The sequence below is a fragment of the Myotis lucifugus genome, unplaced genomic scaffold, assembly GCF_000147115.1.
Source record: "Myotis lucifugus unplaced genomic scaffold, Myoluc2.0 scaffold_639, whole genome shotgun sequence".
In the NCBI taxonomy this organism is placed as follows: Eukaryota; Metazoa; Chordata; class Mammalia; order Chiroptera; family Vespertilionidae; genus Myotis; species Myotis lucifugus.
In genome coordinates, this window is record NW_005871687.1 from 325,821 (window position 1) to 341,588 (window position 15,768).

The 15,768-nt window shown below is 54.9% G+C and overlaps 3 protein-coding genes and 1 long non-coding RNA gene across 5 annotated transcripts in view; 2 read left to right on the plus strand and 2 right to left on the minus strand.

Moving 5' to 3' along the window:
- Positions 1-1,263: 1,263 nt before the first annotated feature.
- On the minus strand, positions 1,264-5,995 carry TAX1BP3 (Tax1 binding protein 3). Its single transcript, XM_006105135.3, has 4 exons — positions 5,856-5,995; positions 2,859-2,978; positions 2,363-2,440; positions 1,264-2,060 (listed from the first exon to the last, which is right to left on the minus strand). The coding sequence occupies exons 1-4, from the start codon at positions 5,892-5,894 to the stop codon at positions 1,923-1,925; spliced, it is 375 nt and encodes a 124-aa protein (XP_006105197.1). The 5' UTR covers positions 5,895-5,995; the 3' UTR covers positions 1,264-1,922.
- On the plus strand, positions 2,057-2,956 carry LOC111823726. The gene is made up of 2 exons (XR_002826799.1): positions 2,057-2,263; positions 2,724-2,956. It is a non-coding gene; the product is annotated as an uncharacterized LOC111823726 (long non-coding RNA).
- EMC6 (ER membrane protein complex subunit 6) lies at positions 5,936-6,966 on the plus strand. 2 transcript variants are annotated; one of them, XM_023746238.1, is made up of 2 exons: positions 5,936-6,071; positions 6,426-6,966. In XM_023746238.1, exon 2 carries the CDS (start codon positions 6,463-6,465, stop codon positions 6,793-6,795), a length of 333 nt encoding a protein of 110 aa, XP_023602006.1. In that variant the 5' UTR covers positions 5,936-6,071; positions 6,426-6,462; the 3' UTR covers positions 6,796-6,966. The 2 variants fall into 2 exon arrangements, with proteins under 2 accessions (XP_023602006.1, XP_006105199.1); XM_006105137.3 differs by lacking the exon at positions 5,936-6,071 and adding an exon at positions 6,127-6,263.
- A 3,814-nt stretch (positions 6,967-10,780) lies between these two features.
- Positions 10,781-15,768, minus strand: part of P2RX5 (purinergic receptor P2X 5) — a 19,927-nt gene continuing 14,939 nt past the window's right edge. Inside the window, exons 8-9 of the mRNA XM_006105145.3 lie at positions 14,829-14,911; positions 10,781-12,622 (exon numbers count right to left, since the gene is read on the minus strand). Coding sequence (XP_006105207.1) covers positions 12,553-12,622; positions 14,829-14,911 — 153 coding nt within the window. The 3' untranslated portion in view covers positions 10,781-12,552. The remainder of the gene's footprint in view (positions 12,623-14,828; positions 14,912-15,768) is intronic.

Below are 15,768 nucleotides of genomic sequence, written 5' to 3' on the forward strand. Positions count from 1 at the left end.
ACTTGAGACCATCTCACATAAGACCCATGGGCCAACCCTGATCCCAAATCCCCTTCCCTCCAAACCCAACCAGTTGACACCAGATGGCAGCCTCTGGAAACATGCCTTGTACGTGCCTTGAGATTGTCTGTCCACTCTCCAACTTTTTACTACAAGTTCAATGAGGGGCCTGTATCCTGGATTAAAACCCGTTTCCTTTTGTGCGCCGAGCATTTGCCAGATGCAGGAGGCAGGTGTGTTGGCTTCAGATCCGAGTCCTTGGGGCTTAGGGAGATGGCCTCCCAAGGTGACCGCGTGCCGACCTGGCACTTCATCAGGGGACCCGCTTGGGTAGTGCCAGACGCCTGCCTGCTCAGGGCCAGGTAGGTCCCACGGGTCCCACGCCCGCATTCCCAGGGGCACGCTGCTCAAGCTGTGGTGGTGAGCAGGGGTTGGGTGAGGTCTTAAAGGGCACACCACCACTGGGAGTGGAGGGATGTCTGATGTTTCCAGATTCTTCATCAATCCAGGTGTAAAAATACCAAATAATTTAGGCTCTTGTTTCCCCAAAGCAGAGATTGCAGCCTGACCAAGTATGCACACCTGTTTTATTTGGGCCACCCAGTATGTTACCAGGTGCCACACTTTAAAAGTGGGAGATTTCAAAAATCTGATTTGTCAGTGGGTCCATGAGTGGCAACAATTCCCAGAGCTGGTGGTGCAGCCCATGGTGGGCCAGCCAGAGGCCTGGAGGGCTCCAGTCACCCCATTTTGTCAGGTGGCAGCCTCTGGAAACGTTTGGGGTTGCATCCCTGGCTGTGATCAACTGAGTGCTCTTAAGAGCCATAGGGGGAGGGTACTTTTCCCATGAACCCCTTGGTCTCCATGAGGCTCCTGGGTGGGGACTGAGACCCGATTCACAAGGGAAGTTGGGTGAAGGTGGATGTGGCCAGACCAAGCCCATATCCCGTGGGCCTAGGAACAGTGGGGCTTCTTCCCAGAGCAGCCAGGGCCAGGGCCGCTGACCTTACAAACAAAGCTGTCCCCGTAATCCACCCCCAAGTACCCCAGCCCTGCCTGCACCTTAGCAAAGACCCCTGTGAATCCCAGCTCTGTTTATTGGGCACAAGGTGTGTGTGTGTGTGTGGGGTGGGGGGGGGCACGGGGGGGGGGGGTTCATACTGCCCCATTTCCACAGTAACCAAAATAAGGTTCTCTAATTTGCTGAGTCATTCCCAGATTGAATTAGTAAGCTAAATTCAAAGTAGAACCGGCATCTCCAAATAGTAAGATAAAAACCCTTTGTATCAAAGTGATTAAAAAAGTACAAAAGTTAAACAGGCATAGAGGAGATTGGCAATCTTGAAAAATGCCCTCAAAAGTCAGCCTCAAACCTCGCCTAATCTTGTAAGCTGGTGAACCCTGGAAGGCTAGCGCCCCTCGGAGGAGTGGGGGAACGATGGGTGAACTGAGCCTGCTGGCTTCCATGCTGGCAAACGTCTGCTGCCTCTGCAGTGTCGAATCCCCTCTGAGCAACGGGAATGCGTGGGACACAGGCACTTTGGAGCTGAGACAGAGGGCAGGGCTGGCCCACCAGGCGTTGTTCTGCTTTGCGGCCGCTCTCAGGAAGTGGGGGCCCTGCTCCCCTGGGCACTGCTGAGACCAGGCAGCAGGGTCTGGGGGCTGAGCTTGTGGTCACTACAGACTGACTACAACTCAACTCCAGGCCATTGTTTCCAGTCCTCGGTGTCCAAGGGAGGGCTGGTCCCAGAGCCTCAGGCCACCGGTGAGAGGGGAAGGCAGGCCAGTCAGGCCTCTGGGACCAGCTCTTGCCCTTCTGAGTGGGGGCCCAGCACTCAGCAGGAGCCAGGACGAGGGGCAGACTGAGGAAGTAGTGTCACTGTACAAGGAGGCGGCAGGCATGTCGGGACCTCGGCGAGCTGCTAGGACAGCATGGACTGCTGCACGGCCTTCTGCAGCGACTGCCGCGTCACCAGCAGGCGCACCACCTCCTCCGAGCGCTTGGTGAGCCGCTTCCGGGCCTGGTCGTGTGTGACCATGGTCATGTCCCAGCCGTTCACCTGACCCAGGGAGAAAATACAGCCACCTTAGCTCCCCACCCTCTGGGATCTGGAAGTAGGATGGGGTCTGGGGAGCCTGGGTTACCCAAGGAGGCCCCAAGCGGGTGACCCCTGGATAGGGGATGCCAAGCACCAGTTGCCACACACAGAAGAGAGCCAGCTTCCTCTGGGGCAAGGCCAGCGTGGGCTCCGAAATGGCTGGGGTGAGTCTCCCAGGAGGCAGGGGCCGCCTCAGCCCCACTCCCACATGCTTCAGCCCCTCCAACCCAAGCCTTGTTTTCCTCCTTTGGCACTTCTGTTACCTGCATGATCTTGTCTCCAATCTGTAGCCCAGCAATTTCAGCAGGGCCTCCTTCCGATACCCGTGTGACATAAATGCCCTGGAAACAGACAGCCCACGTCAAGCCCTGGGTTCACTGGACTGGCCCCTTATCCACAGAGCAAAGTCCAGTAGGCATATGCCCAGCTGTCCATCTGTCTATCCCTGCACTGAGCCTCCCTCCAGCCCCCACCCCCAGGCACAGGCTGTGCCAAGACAGCCAAGGGGACAGCTGGCTGCCCCAGGGATGCTCCAGCCCCTGCTGCTCCTGGGCTCTGTGTAAACGGGCCTTCCTCGGGCTGGGCAGCCCACTCCTCACCCCCACCCCTATTTATTCCCACCAGATCACTTCTTAGACCTTCTTAGAGGGGACTGCTGGCGAGAGACTAGGTCTGCTCCTTCCACAAAGGCCCGGGAAGCAGAGACCCACCATCTCAGGCCTCTGCTGCATGGAGAGGCCCCAGGACTCTGGTCCTCACCTTATCCGTCTTGTCTTCTGAGAAAGGATTCTGGGAGGGATCCTGGTCAATTCCACCTCCAATGCTGAAGCCCAGGATTAAATTCTCACCTTGACGCAGCTTATGAATTTCAACTCTTTGCTGGCAAAGAAAAGAATGAGTTGGGGGTGAGTAGAGAACAAATCTGATCTGTATCTCCCGCACCCACCCCCGGCTGCTGGAACAGCTCAGCCATGCCAGGAGGGTGGGGACCAGGGCCCTCTGCAGAAATCCAGCTGGTCACCAGCCTGGGAGGCTGGGGGGTTGAGACTCGACTCAGCCACATCAACTCTCCCACATCACACTCTGCCCCAACCTCTCTCCCCTTCCTCTGTCTCAGGCATCAGCCTTAGTCAACAGGTGCTCTCAGCCCCGGTTGCTATGGTTGCTACGGATGGGGGGCTGTACCCCAAGGGAGGGATCACTCAGGGCAGAAGGGCTCAGGCCCTAAAACAACTGCAGGCAGATTGCCGAGGCAGCCCAGGTCAGGGCAACACAGAGGATGCTCAGGAAAAGTGGAGATCAAACTCACACAGGAAGGAGAGGAGGGGCTGTCCTGGCCAAGGGAATAGGAGCAGAGGCTTGAAGGTGCCATACATAAAGGTCCATGGAACCAGGGTGTACAGCGCAGGACCGGAACTGGGAGGTGAGAAGAGGCTAAGAGGCTGGGGCCAGACAGGAAGGCCCTGGAGACTGGGCCCCAGGGAGGGTCTTTTCCCTAAGCCCCAGGCCCTGCTCTTGTGCAGTGGAGGAGGTGGAGGAGAGTCCTAGGGTTCTCCTACCATATCTGGAGCTGTGGTCCCCAACTGTGCCAGGCTCCTTTCAAAGCCCTCAGCTACAGTCACCAAATACTGGAATCAGATCAGATCACACCACTCCAAAAGGTGACTTGATCTGGACCTGAGGGAGTGACCAGGTCGCTGTGACCTGATCTTCATTCTGGGCCCACTGGAGCGCTCGAGAGTTGGGAAGTAGGGCTGGTTGTGATCGGGTTAGATGCTAGAATGACCACTTGGGTAGTAGGGAATGGATTCCTCTTAGAGGTGGGATGTAGAGGCCAGGAGACATGAACTACTTGTAAAGTGACATCAGCAGACTTGAGGGCTGTTCATAGCACAGAGGAGTCAAGGGGAGCCTCTGGCCACCTGGCCTGGCTGAATACAACCATCTCATGTTGAGTTTGAGTGCCAGGAGCCATTCAGGCGGGTATCCAGAAGGCAGATGGGCCTCTGGAGCCAGAGTTCCCAGGGGCCAAAATGGTTTCAATATTCTCAAGATGTTAACTACACCCAGCCAGCGTGGCTCAGTGGTTGAGCATCGACCTATGAACCAGGAGGTCAGGGTTCCATTCCCGGTCAGGGCACATGCCCGGATTGTGGGCTCGATCCCCAGTGTGGGGTGTGAGGGAGGCAGCCAATCAAGGATTCTCTCTCATCATTGATGTTTCTATCTCGCTCTCCCTTTCCTTCCTCTCTGAAATCAATAAAAATATATTTTTTTAAAAAAAGTTAACTACATGGAAGATGACAAGGGCCAGGGAGGAAGCCTCTCCCACCCATCCCTAGTCAAATACACGAGAGGCCAAACCCCACCCACCATGTTCAGACATGTGTTAGAAGAATTGGGAGGTCATGGTCCTACAGCTTGGAGGAAGGCCCAGGGACCAGCCATGACATGTTAGAGGGGGGAGCAAGAGCAAAACCCCTGAGGCCCACCAGGCCTAGATCCTCATGCCCTAGGTCCTCCAGGCCTGCTCCAATACATACCTTTGACCCACCTTCAAGGTAAAAAAGTACAGAAAAAAAAAAAGTGCAGGCTCTTGGGCTGGGAGACAGGCCCTGTCACTGAGTTGGGTGAAATCAGGCCGGTTACTGTCACCCCTTTTTTTCCAGGTAAGGAGCAAGCCTGGCCCCTCCTCCTCTCTGGGCAGCGAGGGATCTGGAAGTCAGGCTGGTGTAGCAGGCTGAAGCTTAGGGTGGCTTGGCAAGCCCAGCAATGTTTCCTCCTGGCCCAGGCCTGCCTCTGTGCTCACCTTATCAGTGACTTCACACCACACCACCTGACTCCCAGCACACCCATCTGAGATCATGACCCCAGAGCGGGGACTTCCACCTGACCCAATGCCTGCCCAACAGGCATTTCTTCTCAGAGATCCGGGTCCGTCCTGAGGGCTTCTTTTTGGGGCTGGCCATGACCAGACCTCTCTGGGACTCGAGTCCCCACCTCCTGGCCTGCAGGTCCCATCCAAGCTGTGGCTCTGACATCTAGGTCTAATGTCCTAGCCTCCCTTCCTTCCTTGGATGATTCTAATTGCACTTGACACCCAAGACAAGCCAGGGGGAGGGGAGAAGTGGGGGGCCCGGGGTCTGAGCTGACCCCAAAGGGTCTCTCCGGCCCCAAGTGCCAGGCAGGGGACCTGGACTTTGCCCCAAGGCCTGGGGATCCTGGGAACGTTCCAAGCGGGACCGAGCCAGTTGTATGAGACTTCACTCTGGACTGGGTGGTGGCGAGTCCGAGGAAGCAGGGCTGGACGTGAGGAGGGGTAAGGGGCGGCGGCGCCCCTGGCGTGGAGGAAGCACTTCCTCATTCCAGAGGCTGCGACTCACGGATGTCCGGGCCCGCACCCGCCCCCCGCGGCTACCCAGCTGAGATCACAGGTCCGGGAAGGCCCTGGGTGCTTGACTAGGTCCCCACAACCCGGCCTTTCTCCTCCGTCCTCCGCCCGGGCCGGCTGAAAGGAGTCCAACGCGGCGGCGGCGGCGGCCGGGGACTGGCCAGGTCCAGGATCTGAGGCTCCTGGGTCCCAGCCTTCCCTGTTCTGGCTGGGAGCCCGCGGCTGAAACCAGGACCGAAGCTCTGGCCGCGGGTTTGCAGGAGCCCGGGGTTCGCCGCTTTGCCAACCTGTATGGGGTGTCAGTTTACCGCTCTGCAAAGTGGGAGCAAGCCAAGGGGAGGAGGAGCCCCCGCGAGAGCACTCACCACCACGGCCGTGACCGGCTGGCCCGGGATGTAGGACATCTCGACCCCAATCTGGCAGCCAAGTACCGCTCAGCGAAGCCCGCGGTGAAAATCCCGGCGACCGCGCCCTCTGGTTAACAAAGGCCGCCCGGCTCGGCCCGCCCCCTCATGAATAGTTAACAAGCCTCCAGCCAATCACCCGTCGGGTCGCTGTTCCGCTTTCGGAAGTCCCAGGGGGTGAGTAGTAAAGCGGGGAGGAGGCGGAGCCTGCCTGGGCGCCCCGCGGCGCATGCGCTAGAGGGCGGGCGCCAGGTCTGGACGCGTGCGCAGCCCGGGCCCTCCCAGCAGGCTCTGGGGCAAGATGGCGCCGCAGGGGTCTGCACCGCCGACTGTCTGAGGGGACGCGGAGGGACGGCGACCCTGTTCCAGGTAAGCGGGCGAGCCTGGGCGGGGGGTGCAGACGTGCTGCCGCTCCCCGACCCCCGGCTGGCCTCCTCGGGCCGCGGGAAGGTGAAGCCCCAGGGGGGAGGAGCGGCGTGAACCCCGCTCGCCACGCTCCCGGCGCCACTTGCCCCTCGGTTTTCTCCGCAGCTCCGCGGGAAAGCAGAGGCCGGGCGCCAGGGGCGCGATGGCCGCGGTGGTGGCCAAGCGGGAAGGGCCGCCGTTCATCAGCGAGGCCGCCGTGCGAGGCAACGCCGCGGTCCTGGATTACTGCCGCACCTCGGTGTCGGCGCTGTCGGGGGCCACGGCCGGCATCCTCGGCCTCACCGGCCTCTACGGCTTCATCTTCTACCTGCTCGCCTCCGTCCTGCTCTCCCTGCTGCTCATCCTCAAGGCGGGCAGGAGGTGGAACAAATACTTTAAGTCCCGGCGGCCCCTCTTCACGGGCGGCCTGGTCGGAGGCCTCTTCACCTACGTGCTGTTCTGGACGTTCCTCTACGGCATGGTGCACGTCTACTGACGCGGGGCCGGGCGCCCCGGCTCTCGGAGAAAAGCAGACGGTGACCGCGTGTAGACCGACTTCGTGTTTAAGTCGCTGGATTCACTGCTTGTTCTGTAACGTTATAACTTAGACCGGAGGACGGAGAGCCTGTGATAGCCTTCAGATTAAATTGAAGCGTGAGACGCCTGACGGAGTGTTTCCTGCCTGAACGCACCCTCCCCGCCCTCGCCCCAACCCCCCGTCTGTCGTGGGTGCAAAAGCACCAGGTGTTGAAGCTCCTGGAGAGCCGGGAGTGAGGCGTGGCCGTCGGTAACGGAGATGACTTACTGTTCACACCTGTAGAACCAGTAACTGGGGGTGTGTAGTGTGTGCCCTGTATACCAGGCGTGATGCCGCGTGGGTTTTACGCCCATGATCTCGTTTGATTCTAGCAATGTCCTCATGGAGTAGATGTGATCCTTGTCCCCATTGGTGTACCTAAGGCTCCAGAGGAGGCACAGCTCCGAAGGACAGAGCCTGGATTCACATGTAGGTCTCTTCCCCCACCCCAATATATTTTTCTTGATTTCAGAGAGGAAGGGAGAGAGAGAGAGAGAGAGAGAGAGAGAGAGAGAGAGAAACATCAATGATGAGAGAGAATCATTGATTGGCTGCTTCTACGTGCTCCCTACTGGGGATCAAGCCACAACCTGGGCATGTGCCCTCCCGGTTCATAGGTCCACTCTCGAACCCTGAGCCGCCCCGGCTGGGCCTCGTGTAGGTCTCCTAATTGCTCTTGCTGTATTGGCTGAGTGAACCTTTTCCAGCCCAGCTTTCCCTTCCACTAAACACTGCTTTCAGGTGTGAGTGGTGTCCTGTCAGTTCCGTTTCACCTCGTTACAGCCAGCTGTCATTTCCACTTAAAAAAATTAATTCAAGCTGTCTTCTAAAATACGTCTCATGAAGATTAGACAGATTGGATGTTTGTAAACTAATCTGTGGGCTTGTCTAGAGGATCTCTGTATGCTAATCGGTGATTCCTTCTTGTCAGGAGGAATCTTATAATAAAATTCATATTTTAATTGAGGGATAAGTATTGCGTTAAAGTTATAGTAGTGAACATGTTGCTCATGGAATTTATACTCTTAACTGGGAAGACCAGCATTACCTCATTTCACAAATGTTTGAATGATGGTAAGTGCTATGAAGAGACGACATAGGCACTCCAAACTGAACCCAGGTGGGGGGGGGGGGGGGGTCAAGAAAGTCTTCTTTGAGGAAATCACATTAGAGAACCAAAGGCTGCATAACAGCCAAGTGTGGAGAAGGGTACTTGGAAGAAAGCACGTGTGTGAGGGCCATTGGGCAGGAAGGGGTCTGGCCTGTATCTGAAGCCGAGATAGAGCTGGACCAGAAAGAACATGGAGGGCCATGGTGGAGAGTGGCTTTGATTCTAAGAGCAACTGAGGGAAGTCTTCAGGAGTTTTAGCCCAGAGTTATGTGATCAGATTTGGATTTTTTAATCAGTTTTAGATAGAAGGGAAATAGATTGAACCCAAGTCCCCTTTTGCAGACAGTATTGGGCCATGGCCAATAATGGAAATGGGTCTGGGATCCAGGCTGCCTGAATCCCATTTGGGTTCTGGGCTACGTGCTTGCACAGGAAGCCAAGAATCGGAGGCCACAGCTTCGCCTCCCTCTCCTCCAGTGGCTTCCTCTGAACCCACTCAGTCCACCGCTGAAGATACTCGCTTTAATGGTTTGCATCCCCAATCCTCTCGGGGCCTTTTCTGAGTGGGAAGGGGGAGTTCATTCCTGATGTGGGCTAAGGAGGAAGAAGCAGTGGGTCCTACTTGGGGGGGTAGGAAGGAGGGGAGGCAAATGAGCTGATTTACCTAACCATTCCTCTGTTGTTAGGCAGTAAGATTGTTTGAAATGATCACTATTACAAAAATACTGCAATGAATGTCTACATATCTATATTGTTTTGAGAATAGGCTAGAGCAGAAGATTAAAACTTAATTTCAAATGCTTTCCAGAGTATTACCAGATTACTCGTTGAATGAAAAGTGCCAGTTTTATCAGTGCCTTCTTAGTCTTAATGTTTGCTCATTTAAAGAGTTTCCTTTCATTTTAATTTCTTTGCAAGATAATAAGGAACATAATATATTGTCCGCTAATGTTTTCTGTGTCTGTTAGGCAGTAAGATTGTTTGAAATGATCACTATTACAAAAATACTGCAATGAATGTCTACATATCTATATTGTTTTGAGAATAGGCTAGAGCAGAAGATTAAAACTTAATTTCAAATGCTTTCCAGAGTATTACCAGATTACTCGTTGAATGAAAAGTGCCAGTTTTATCAGTGCCTTCTTAGTCTTAATGTTTGCTCATTTAAAGAGTTTCCTTTCATTTTAATTTCTTTGCAAGATAATAAGGAACATAATATATTGTCCGCTAATGTTTTCTGTGTCTGCCTCTTTTGGGCTCACTTTCTCCTTACATTTTAATCTAAAACATGGGTGACCATGCAGACGTGAAGGGGGAAAAAATCATGACACATCTAAAGTTAACCTTTGTGTCGTTTTATAACAGAGTTTTATAACCAAATTAAAATGTCAGAGAATACATACACTGGGCCATCCCAGAAAATGTGCCAGCTTCCTCCCCCTCCCTTTGGTTCTGGTACCGGCCTGAGGGGAAACCCACAGCTGGAAGGAAGGCGTGCCTTAGGGGGAGAGCATTCTTGTGTCCACTGGAGAGTGTGCTCTGAGGAAAGGTGCATCACTTGGGTGCAGGAGGTGGGTTGGAACCAAGTGGAGCCCTTTTCCAGATATACAAGATGCCATTCCAAGTGGAATGACTTAGCGACTCTGTAGTCCCTAGGCAGAGCGCTGTAGTCCTTAACCCGGTGCTTAGACTCCTGGAGGAAGTCACATTCCCCCTTCACAGCTGGTCCCCCAGTTGGCAGTCAGCCACTAAGAAAGAACTGATGGGGTGGCAGGGGAAAAGGCAGCTGTGATTGGTCAGTCCTGATGGCCCCTGCATCGGGAGGGGAGTGCACTGAGCTCTTTGCTGGCTGGTCCCTGTGATGTCATATTGATGGCACCCAATTTACAGATTTATTTTTGAGCTGTAGCATGGCACTCCCGAGGCGTGGAATAAAAACACAGCAGCAGCAGGGGAATGTGCAGAAGCAAGGGGATGTGGGCAGTGTGCAGCTGTCCAGTGCTGTGAGGGTCACTGGCTTTTCTCAGCATGGTGTCCCTGACAGGTAGTAGGGAGGCCACCTGGACAGCTTTTCTGGACTTGAAGAAGTAATTAGGTTGAGCAAGTCCTCTATGGCTGTGAAGTTTATTGGGGCAGCGGTTAAAGTAAGTTGAAAAGAAGGCCTCACAGCTCCAATCAGTCTTCATCCAGTTCCTTACCTGGAATGCTTCCCCCGTCACCTACTTAGACTGCTACTAACCATTCAGATGTGAGTTTATATGTCGCTTTTTTGGGGAAACTCTCTGGCTACTCCACCGAAAACTCAGTTCAGTCTGTGGTGTGTGTGACGACCGGTTATTAAGGTTTAGCCCCAGGACTGGAAACACTCCAGCAGGGACTCCGTGTTGCTTGCCACTGTGTCGCTAGCATTTAATCCAACACTTGACACAGTAGGTATTCAATAAATATTTACTCACTGAATAGTGTAGGAGGACATTTTCATTCCAATATAAAATAAACAGTACAACTGTTGCTAGGTTTTATGGCTCCTGCCAAGCAATTCCAAAAATAGGTTAAGAGAAACCAGATCAACCCTGAGCAGCCATGCCCCTGCCCTTGTTACTTCCTGCTAAACATAAAAGAGGCTAGATTACCCAATCCAAGAGTTGGCTTTAGTGATGAAGTGAAACATCATAATGGATCGCCCCGATTTTTCACTTTTTTTTTTAATATATTTTATTGATTTTTTTTTTAGAGGAAGGGAGAGGGATAGAGAGTTAGAAACATCAATCAGCTGCCTCCTGCACACCCCCTACTGGGGGATGTGCCTGCAACCAAGGTACATGCCCTTGACTGGAATCGAACCTGGGACCCTTTAGTCCTCAGGCCGATGCTCTATCTACTGAGCCAAACCGGTTAGGGCAATTTTTCACTTTCTATTCAGAGAGCAGGTGGGCTGTGGACTGGTTACCAGGCAGCCCACGGTGAGGGAGCTGCTTGCTCCAAAAGGGTTCCTGTTCCGGGGACCACAACCTTCTGCCCTGGTGATGGAGCCTCACCAGAAACCTTCCAGGCCCCTTCTGACCCTCTCCAAAGGCCCCAGGGGAAGGGTGCTCACCCCTCCTCTGTGTGCAGAGAACCAGGCTCCCCTGACTCCAGGGAGGTCCGAGGGAGCACTTCCAGTAGGAGCTCCCCAGTGTCCTGGCAGCTGTGCAACAGGCACTGCAGGCCTTTGCGGCCATAGTTCAGAGTTCTAGGCCTCTCCCCCTGGGTTTACACAGGGGCTCCCAGACCCGGGGAGGGAGAAGCGAGCTCTCTGGCTCCCAGCCCATTCCATCGTGTCCCTTTCTGACAGGAGACGTGGTCTGATGCTGCAGGCATGAGGAAAAGTTCACGTCCTGAGTAACAAGTGGATTCTCAGTTTGAAAATGAGGGAGCCTCTTGGAATTGGTAACACAGGTGGCCTCAAGAACGGGTGGGAGGGAAGCTTTTGCTATTCTTTTGTACCTTTAAAATTTTGAATCATGTAAGTGTTGCCTAGTTAAAATATTTTGATTTAAATGAACTGAGTGTAATGCTCCTTTCCCTGGGGCAGGAAGGGGGTCCTGTCAGTTTCAAGGGAGAATGTGTGTGCTAGTAAGTTTGGCCTGGAAATTGGCACCACCCACCGAAGCTGGCTCTTTCCTCCCTCGGAACCAGGCTTTGCAGAGCTCCCCACCCTTGCAGGGCTTCTGAGTGTAAGGAGCACACGAATCCCCTGGGAGCCCCACTGCAACACAGGCCCTGATTTAGGAGGAAGGGAAGGGCTAACAAGCTCCCAGGTGATGCCGAGGCTGCTGGTCCAGGGACCACACCTTGAGGAGAGACGCTCTACAGACAGTAAGGGAGGGAGCAGCAGGGTGGGGTGAGGGGTGAGGGCCTCCCTAACTGCTCCCACCTGCTGAGTGAGCACCCTGTCCTTAGCCCTTCAGACCCAGCCAGCCTTTGAGGAGAGAGGAAGGGGAGCTGGGCAAGGACACCAACCCCACAGAACAGCAAGAGCCAAACCAGAGACAATGGCTCCCATCTGGGCGAGATGCTATGCCCAGAGCCTCCCCAGGCTGGGCAGGTGAGACTGGAGTGAGGCCTCCCTGCCTCCCCTCTGTGAAAGCTAGAGGCTGGAGGAAGGCCACAATGGCTGAGCCTGGCTGTGAGTCTGTTGTCTCTAGAGGGAATTACACAGTTGCTCGGCTCCCTGAGGGCCAGGTCAGGGTCTCATTTAAGCATCTCTTGGATAGGGCCCAGCCCACAGCAAAAAAAGTTTACTGCATGTATGAATAAATGAGTGAATGAATGTCCAACTAGGTTCTCAGAAAACATGAAAACACCTAGTATCATTTACACCCTGGCCTGCCCCTGCCCTCTCCAGCGTTTCCCCTCCCCCACACACAACAAAAAGCTTGTAGCAAGATCCCAAAGTGCAAGAGGGATGGTGGCTCCTGGAAGGCCCAATCCATGCAGACACAGAGGCTCCTCGCTCTTCCCGTTCAGAGCTGCAGCCGGTTCTGCCCAGCGTCTTCACTAAATCTGCTCTCAGCCGCCTCTGGCTACGCCTCCACTGTCTGCAGGTTCTGCAGCTGCTCCACGGTCACCTTTCCATTCCCCGGGTGGCCAGACCTGCGTGTGGGTGGTGAGGGGCACACAGAGGGTAGTTGGGAACCCTGTGGACAGGGACAGCCTCGCACAGGCAGCACTGCAGGCAGAGCATCCGCAGAGAGGGGCCGTGCCGGGGTCCCTGCTGCAGCCCAGGCACTCAGATGCTCAGGCCGGGCCTCTGGAGCTGCCCCAGCAATGACAGCAGCCACCACATGACCAGCATGGTGGCCATTCTTCCCTCTCACAGGCTAAGGAGCTCAGGCAAGCACCCAAGAAGTGACAGCACAGGGAGCATGTGGGGGCTGCTGGGTGCCCAGCCACCCCAGCAGATCCCCAGCCTCCACTGCCTCCTGGCCCCAGCTGCTGCAGTCCCTACAACCTCTCTTCACTCCTCTCCATCCTCTGCCCTTCCTCTCTGTCCTTTTCCTGCCCAGGCCCAGCTTCTGGTTGGAGGCTGCCAACTCCTGAGTTGGCCGAGAATGAAAGCTGGGGTGGGAGGAAAGTCCACCCAGGCCAGTGAACTCCTCCTGGGATGTGGTTTACAAGAGGAGAGTCACAGAATCATAGCCTGACTGAACATGGGGGCTCCTCTGTGCAGCCCCCACTGGGAAAAAAATGGGGGGAGGGAGGCGGGCCCAGAAAAGGCCAGGCCCCTGCTCAAAGGCGCAGAGCAAGGCAGAGGGGCCGGGCGGACCTGAAGGCCACCTCCTGCACCAGGTTGAGGTTCCATCTTCAGAACCAACCGTGCTGCCCAGGGAAGGACCACCTGTCAGCACAGCCACCACCCTTCTGAGCCTAGGGCAGCTGCAGAATTTCCACTGAGAGGCACTTAGGGAAGGCATCTGGCTGGGTGAGGGGGTGGGGGGCTTGGTAAAGCAGAATAACCTGATGGAAAAGAACTGATTCTAGACACACTGCCTGGATTCAAACCCCAGCTCTGCCATTTATTAGCTGTATGACTTAACTTACTTAACCTTTCTGTGCCTCTGTTTCCTCATTAGTGGAATAGAGACTGTTAGTGCCCAGCTCATTAAAGTTGCTGATGTGAGTTCACATATACAAATTGCTCAGAGCTGTGCTGGGCAGAGAGTGAGCCTGAGTAAATGACAGCACTGTTGTCTTAACGCTGGGATAGCACAGCAAGCAGACTGCCTTGTGGTTGCTTAGGGGGGCTGGGGAGCTAATGAGGGTCATGGAGGGGCTAAAGCACCACCAGCACCCTCTCCCCCCAGAGTCCAGCTTGGTTGGGTGCTCCTGGGTCCTGCCTTATGCACAGGTCACCACAGAGCAGGGACCACAGCAGCCTGCTCCAGGAGGTGCCAGCACGCTCAGCCATTCTCCTGGCCACCTTCGTCCTGTGCCCAACAGCCCAGGCCCCTCTTCTTCCTTCAGCCTCTGTGACCCTGTTCTGCTGCAAGGACTCTGTCCACAGGGCAAGGATCTCTAGGCACCTGGGCAGGACTTGCTGTTAACCTGGCCTGCACAGCCTGGCCTCCCCCAAGGACTGGTGGGGCAGGCCCTGCAGATGGTGCCCCTCTTCCTCCAGCAGCTCAGTTGGGGTGGCAGGAGCGGTCAGGGCTCAGCCTAAGAACCAGGCTGGGGTTCAAGCCAGGTGAATGATGCGAGCTGGCCACCTGCTGTCTCAGGTTGTGGTGGGACTGAGGGAGCGCCACTTCGAAACTCCCCATTCTAATCCCAGCTCCTCCAGGGAGCCTTCCCAAGGGCTGGGCTAGAGCCCCTGCCCCTTCCTTCCCGCCCACAGACACACACAGCCTGGAAATGGGCTCCTGTAGTAAAAAAAGGAAATCCATTTTTTTCTTCCCTTAATCCATTTTTTTCTTCCCTTACCACTCCAGCCTCAACCCCAGCCCAGGACCACCAAGTCCAAGAATACTAAATTGTAACTGCAACAAGTCACTGTATATAAACCAATTCTCTCATTTTGCAGAGAGAAATTGAGGCCCAAGGAGGCCTGGAAACCAGGTCTGCCCACCAGGTATGTGGTGGCTTTTCCCTCTGCCAGCTGCTCTGAGGCGGAGTCTGGTTCTGTAGAGCATGTACTCAGAACAGTCCACCTTCCCTCCCTTCCGGGGCGGCTCCCCATGTTCACCCCTGCCTCCACCCACCAGGCGCAGCCATCCACCCAGGGTAAAGGTCCTAAGACAGGGAGGGGGAGGCTGGCTCCACAGGGCTCCCCTGGGACTACTGGGGAGGAAGCATAACTGACCGTACTTCCTCGAATTTCTTGTTGCGGTAAAAGTGGCTCTTTTTGATGAAGTAGATGAGTATCAGGTCGCAGAAGAAAGACCCCTGCAAAAGAGTTGGGGGTCCCTGACTCAGACCCTAGACTTCTGGAGAGCCCACAGGCACCTGACCACTGTATCCTGTTTGATCCTGTAACAATCCCAGAAGCATGCATCATTGTCCCCATTTCATAGATGGGGAAACTGAGATCAGAAAGAGGTGCCTTTTGCCCTAGCTGGTTTGGATCAATGGATAGAGCATCGGCCTCGGACTGAAGGGTCCCAGGTTCGATTCCAGCCAAGGGTACATGCCTGGGTTGCAGGCTCAATACCCAGTGAGGGGCGTGCAGGAGGCAGCTGATCCATGATTCTCTCTCATCATTGATGTTTCTATCTATCTCTCCCTCTCCCTTCCTCTCTAAAATCAATAGAATATATATATATAATTTTTTTTAAAGACATCTTTAAGGTCACAAAGCTGGTCCACAGGAGAGCCCAGGTGAGCCTGAAGTCCATCTAATCATGTTTAACAAACATCTGCTGAGCATTCACACGTGCCAGGTACTGCCCTGGGGTGCAGGGAGGACTAAGGCAATGAGACCCTCTGAGGACTCCCCCTCTCTGGTGCAAGAGACAGGCATGCAACTTGTGACACACGGTGATGTGTCGTATGATGGGGAGAGGAGGACCAAGGAGAGCGAGGGCAGGACTTGACTCAGTCTGGGTTGAGTCTTGAGGGCTAAATAGGATTAATACAAAAAGCTCAGGAAGGGCATTGCAGCAGCAGGAACAAGCTCGTCATGCCTGGGAAATCCACAGGGCTGTGGGGAAGAGGAAAGACACTTCTGGAGAGCTGGGTGGGTGGGGCCAGCCTGTGACGCTTCCGTGAAATGTCTTCAAGGCACTGGTTCTCTTCCTTCTAGG

Coding starts and splice junctions, on each gene's coding strand:
- TAX1BP3 (XM_006105135.3), bottom strand. CDS start 5,894: ATGTCCTACATCCCGGGCCAGCCGGTCACGGCCGTGGTG. Junction 2,979..5,855: donor AGCCGGTCACGGCCGTGGTG/GTGAGTGCTCTC, acceptor TTTCTTTGCCAG/CAAAGAGTTGAAATTCATAA. Junction 2,441..2,858: donor CAGAAGACAAGACGGATAAG/GTGAGGACCAGA, acceptor GTCTGTTTCCAG/GGCATTTATGTCACACGGGT.
- EMC6 (XM_023746238.1), top strand. CDS start 6,463: ATGGCCGCGGTGGTGGCCAAGCGGGAAGGGCCGCCGTTCATCAGCGAG.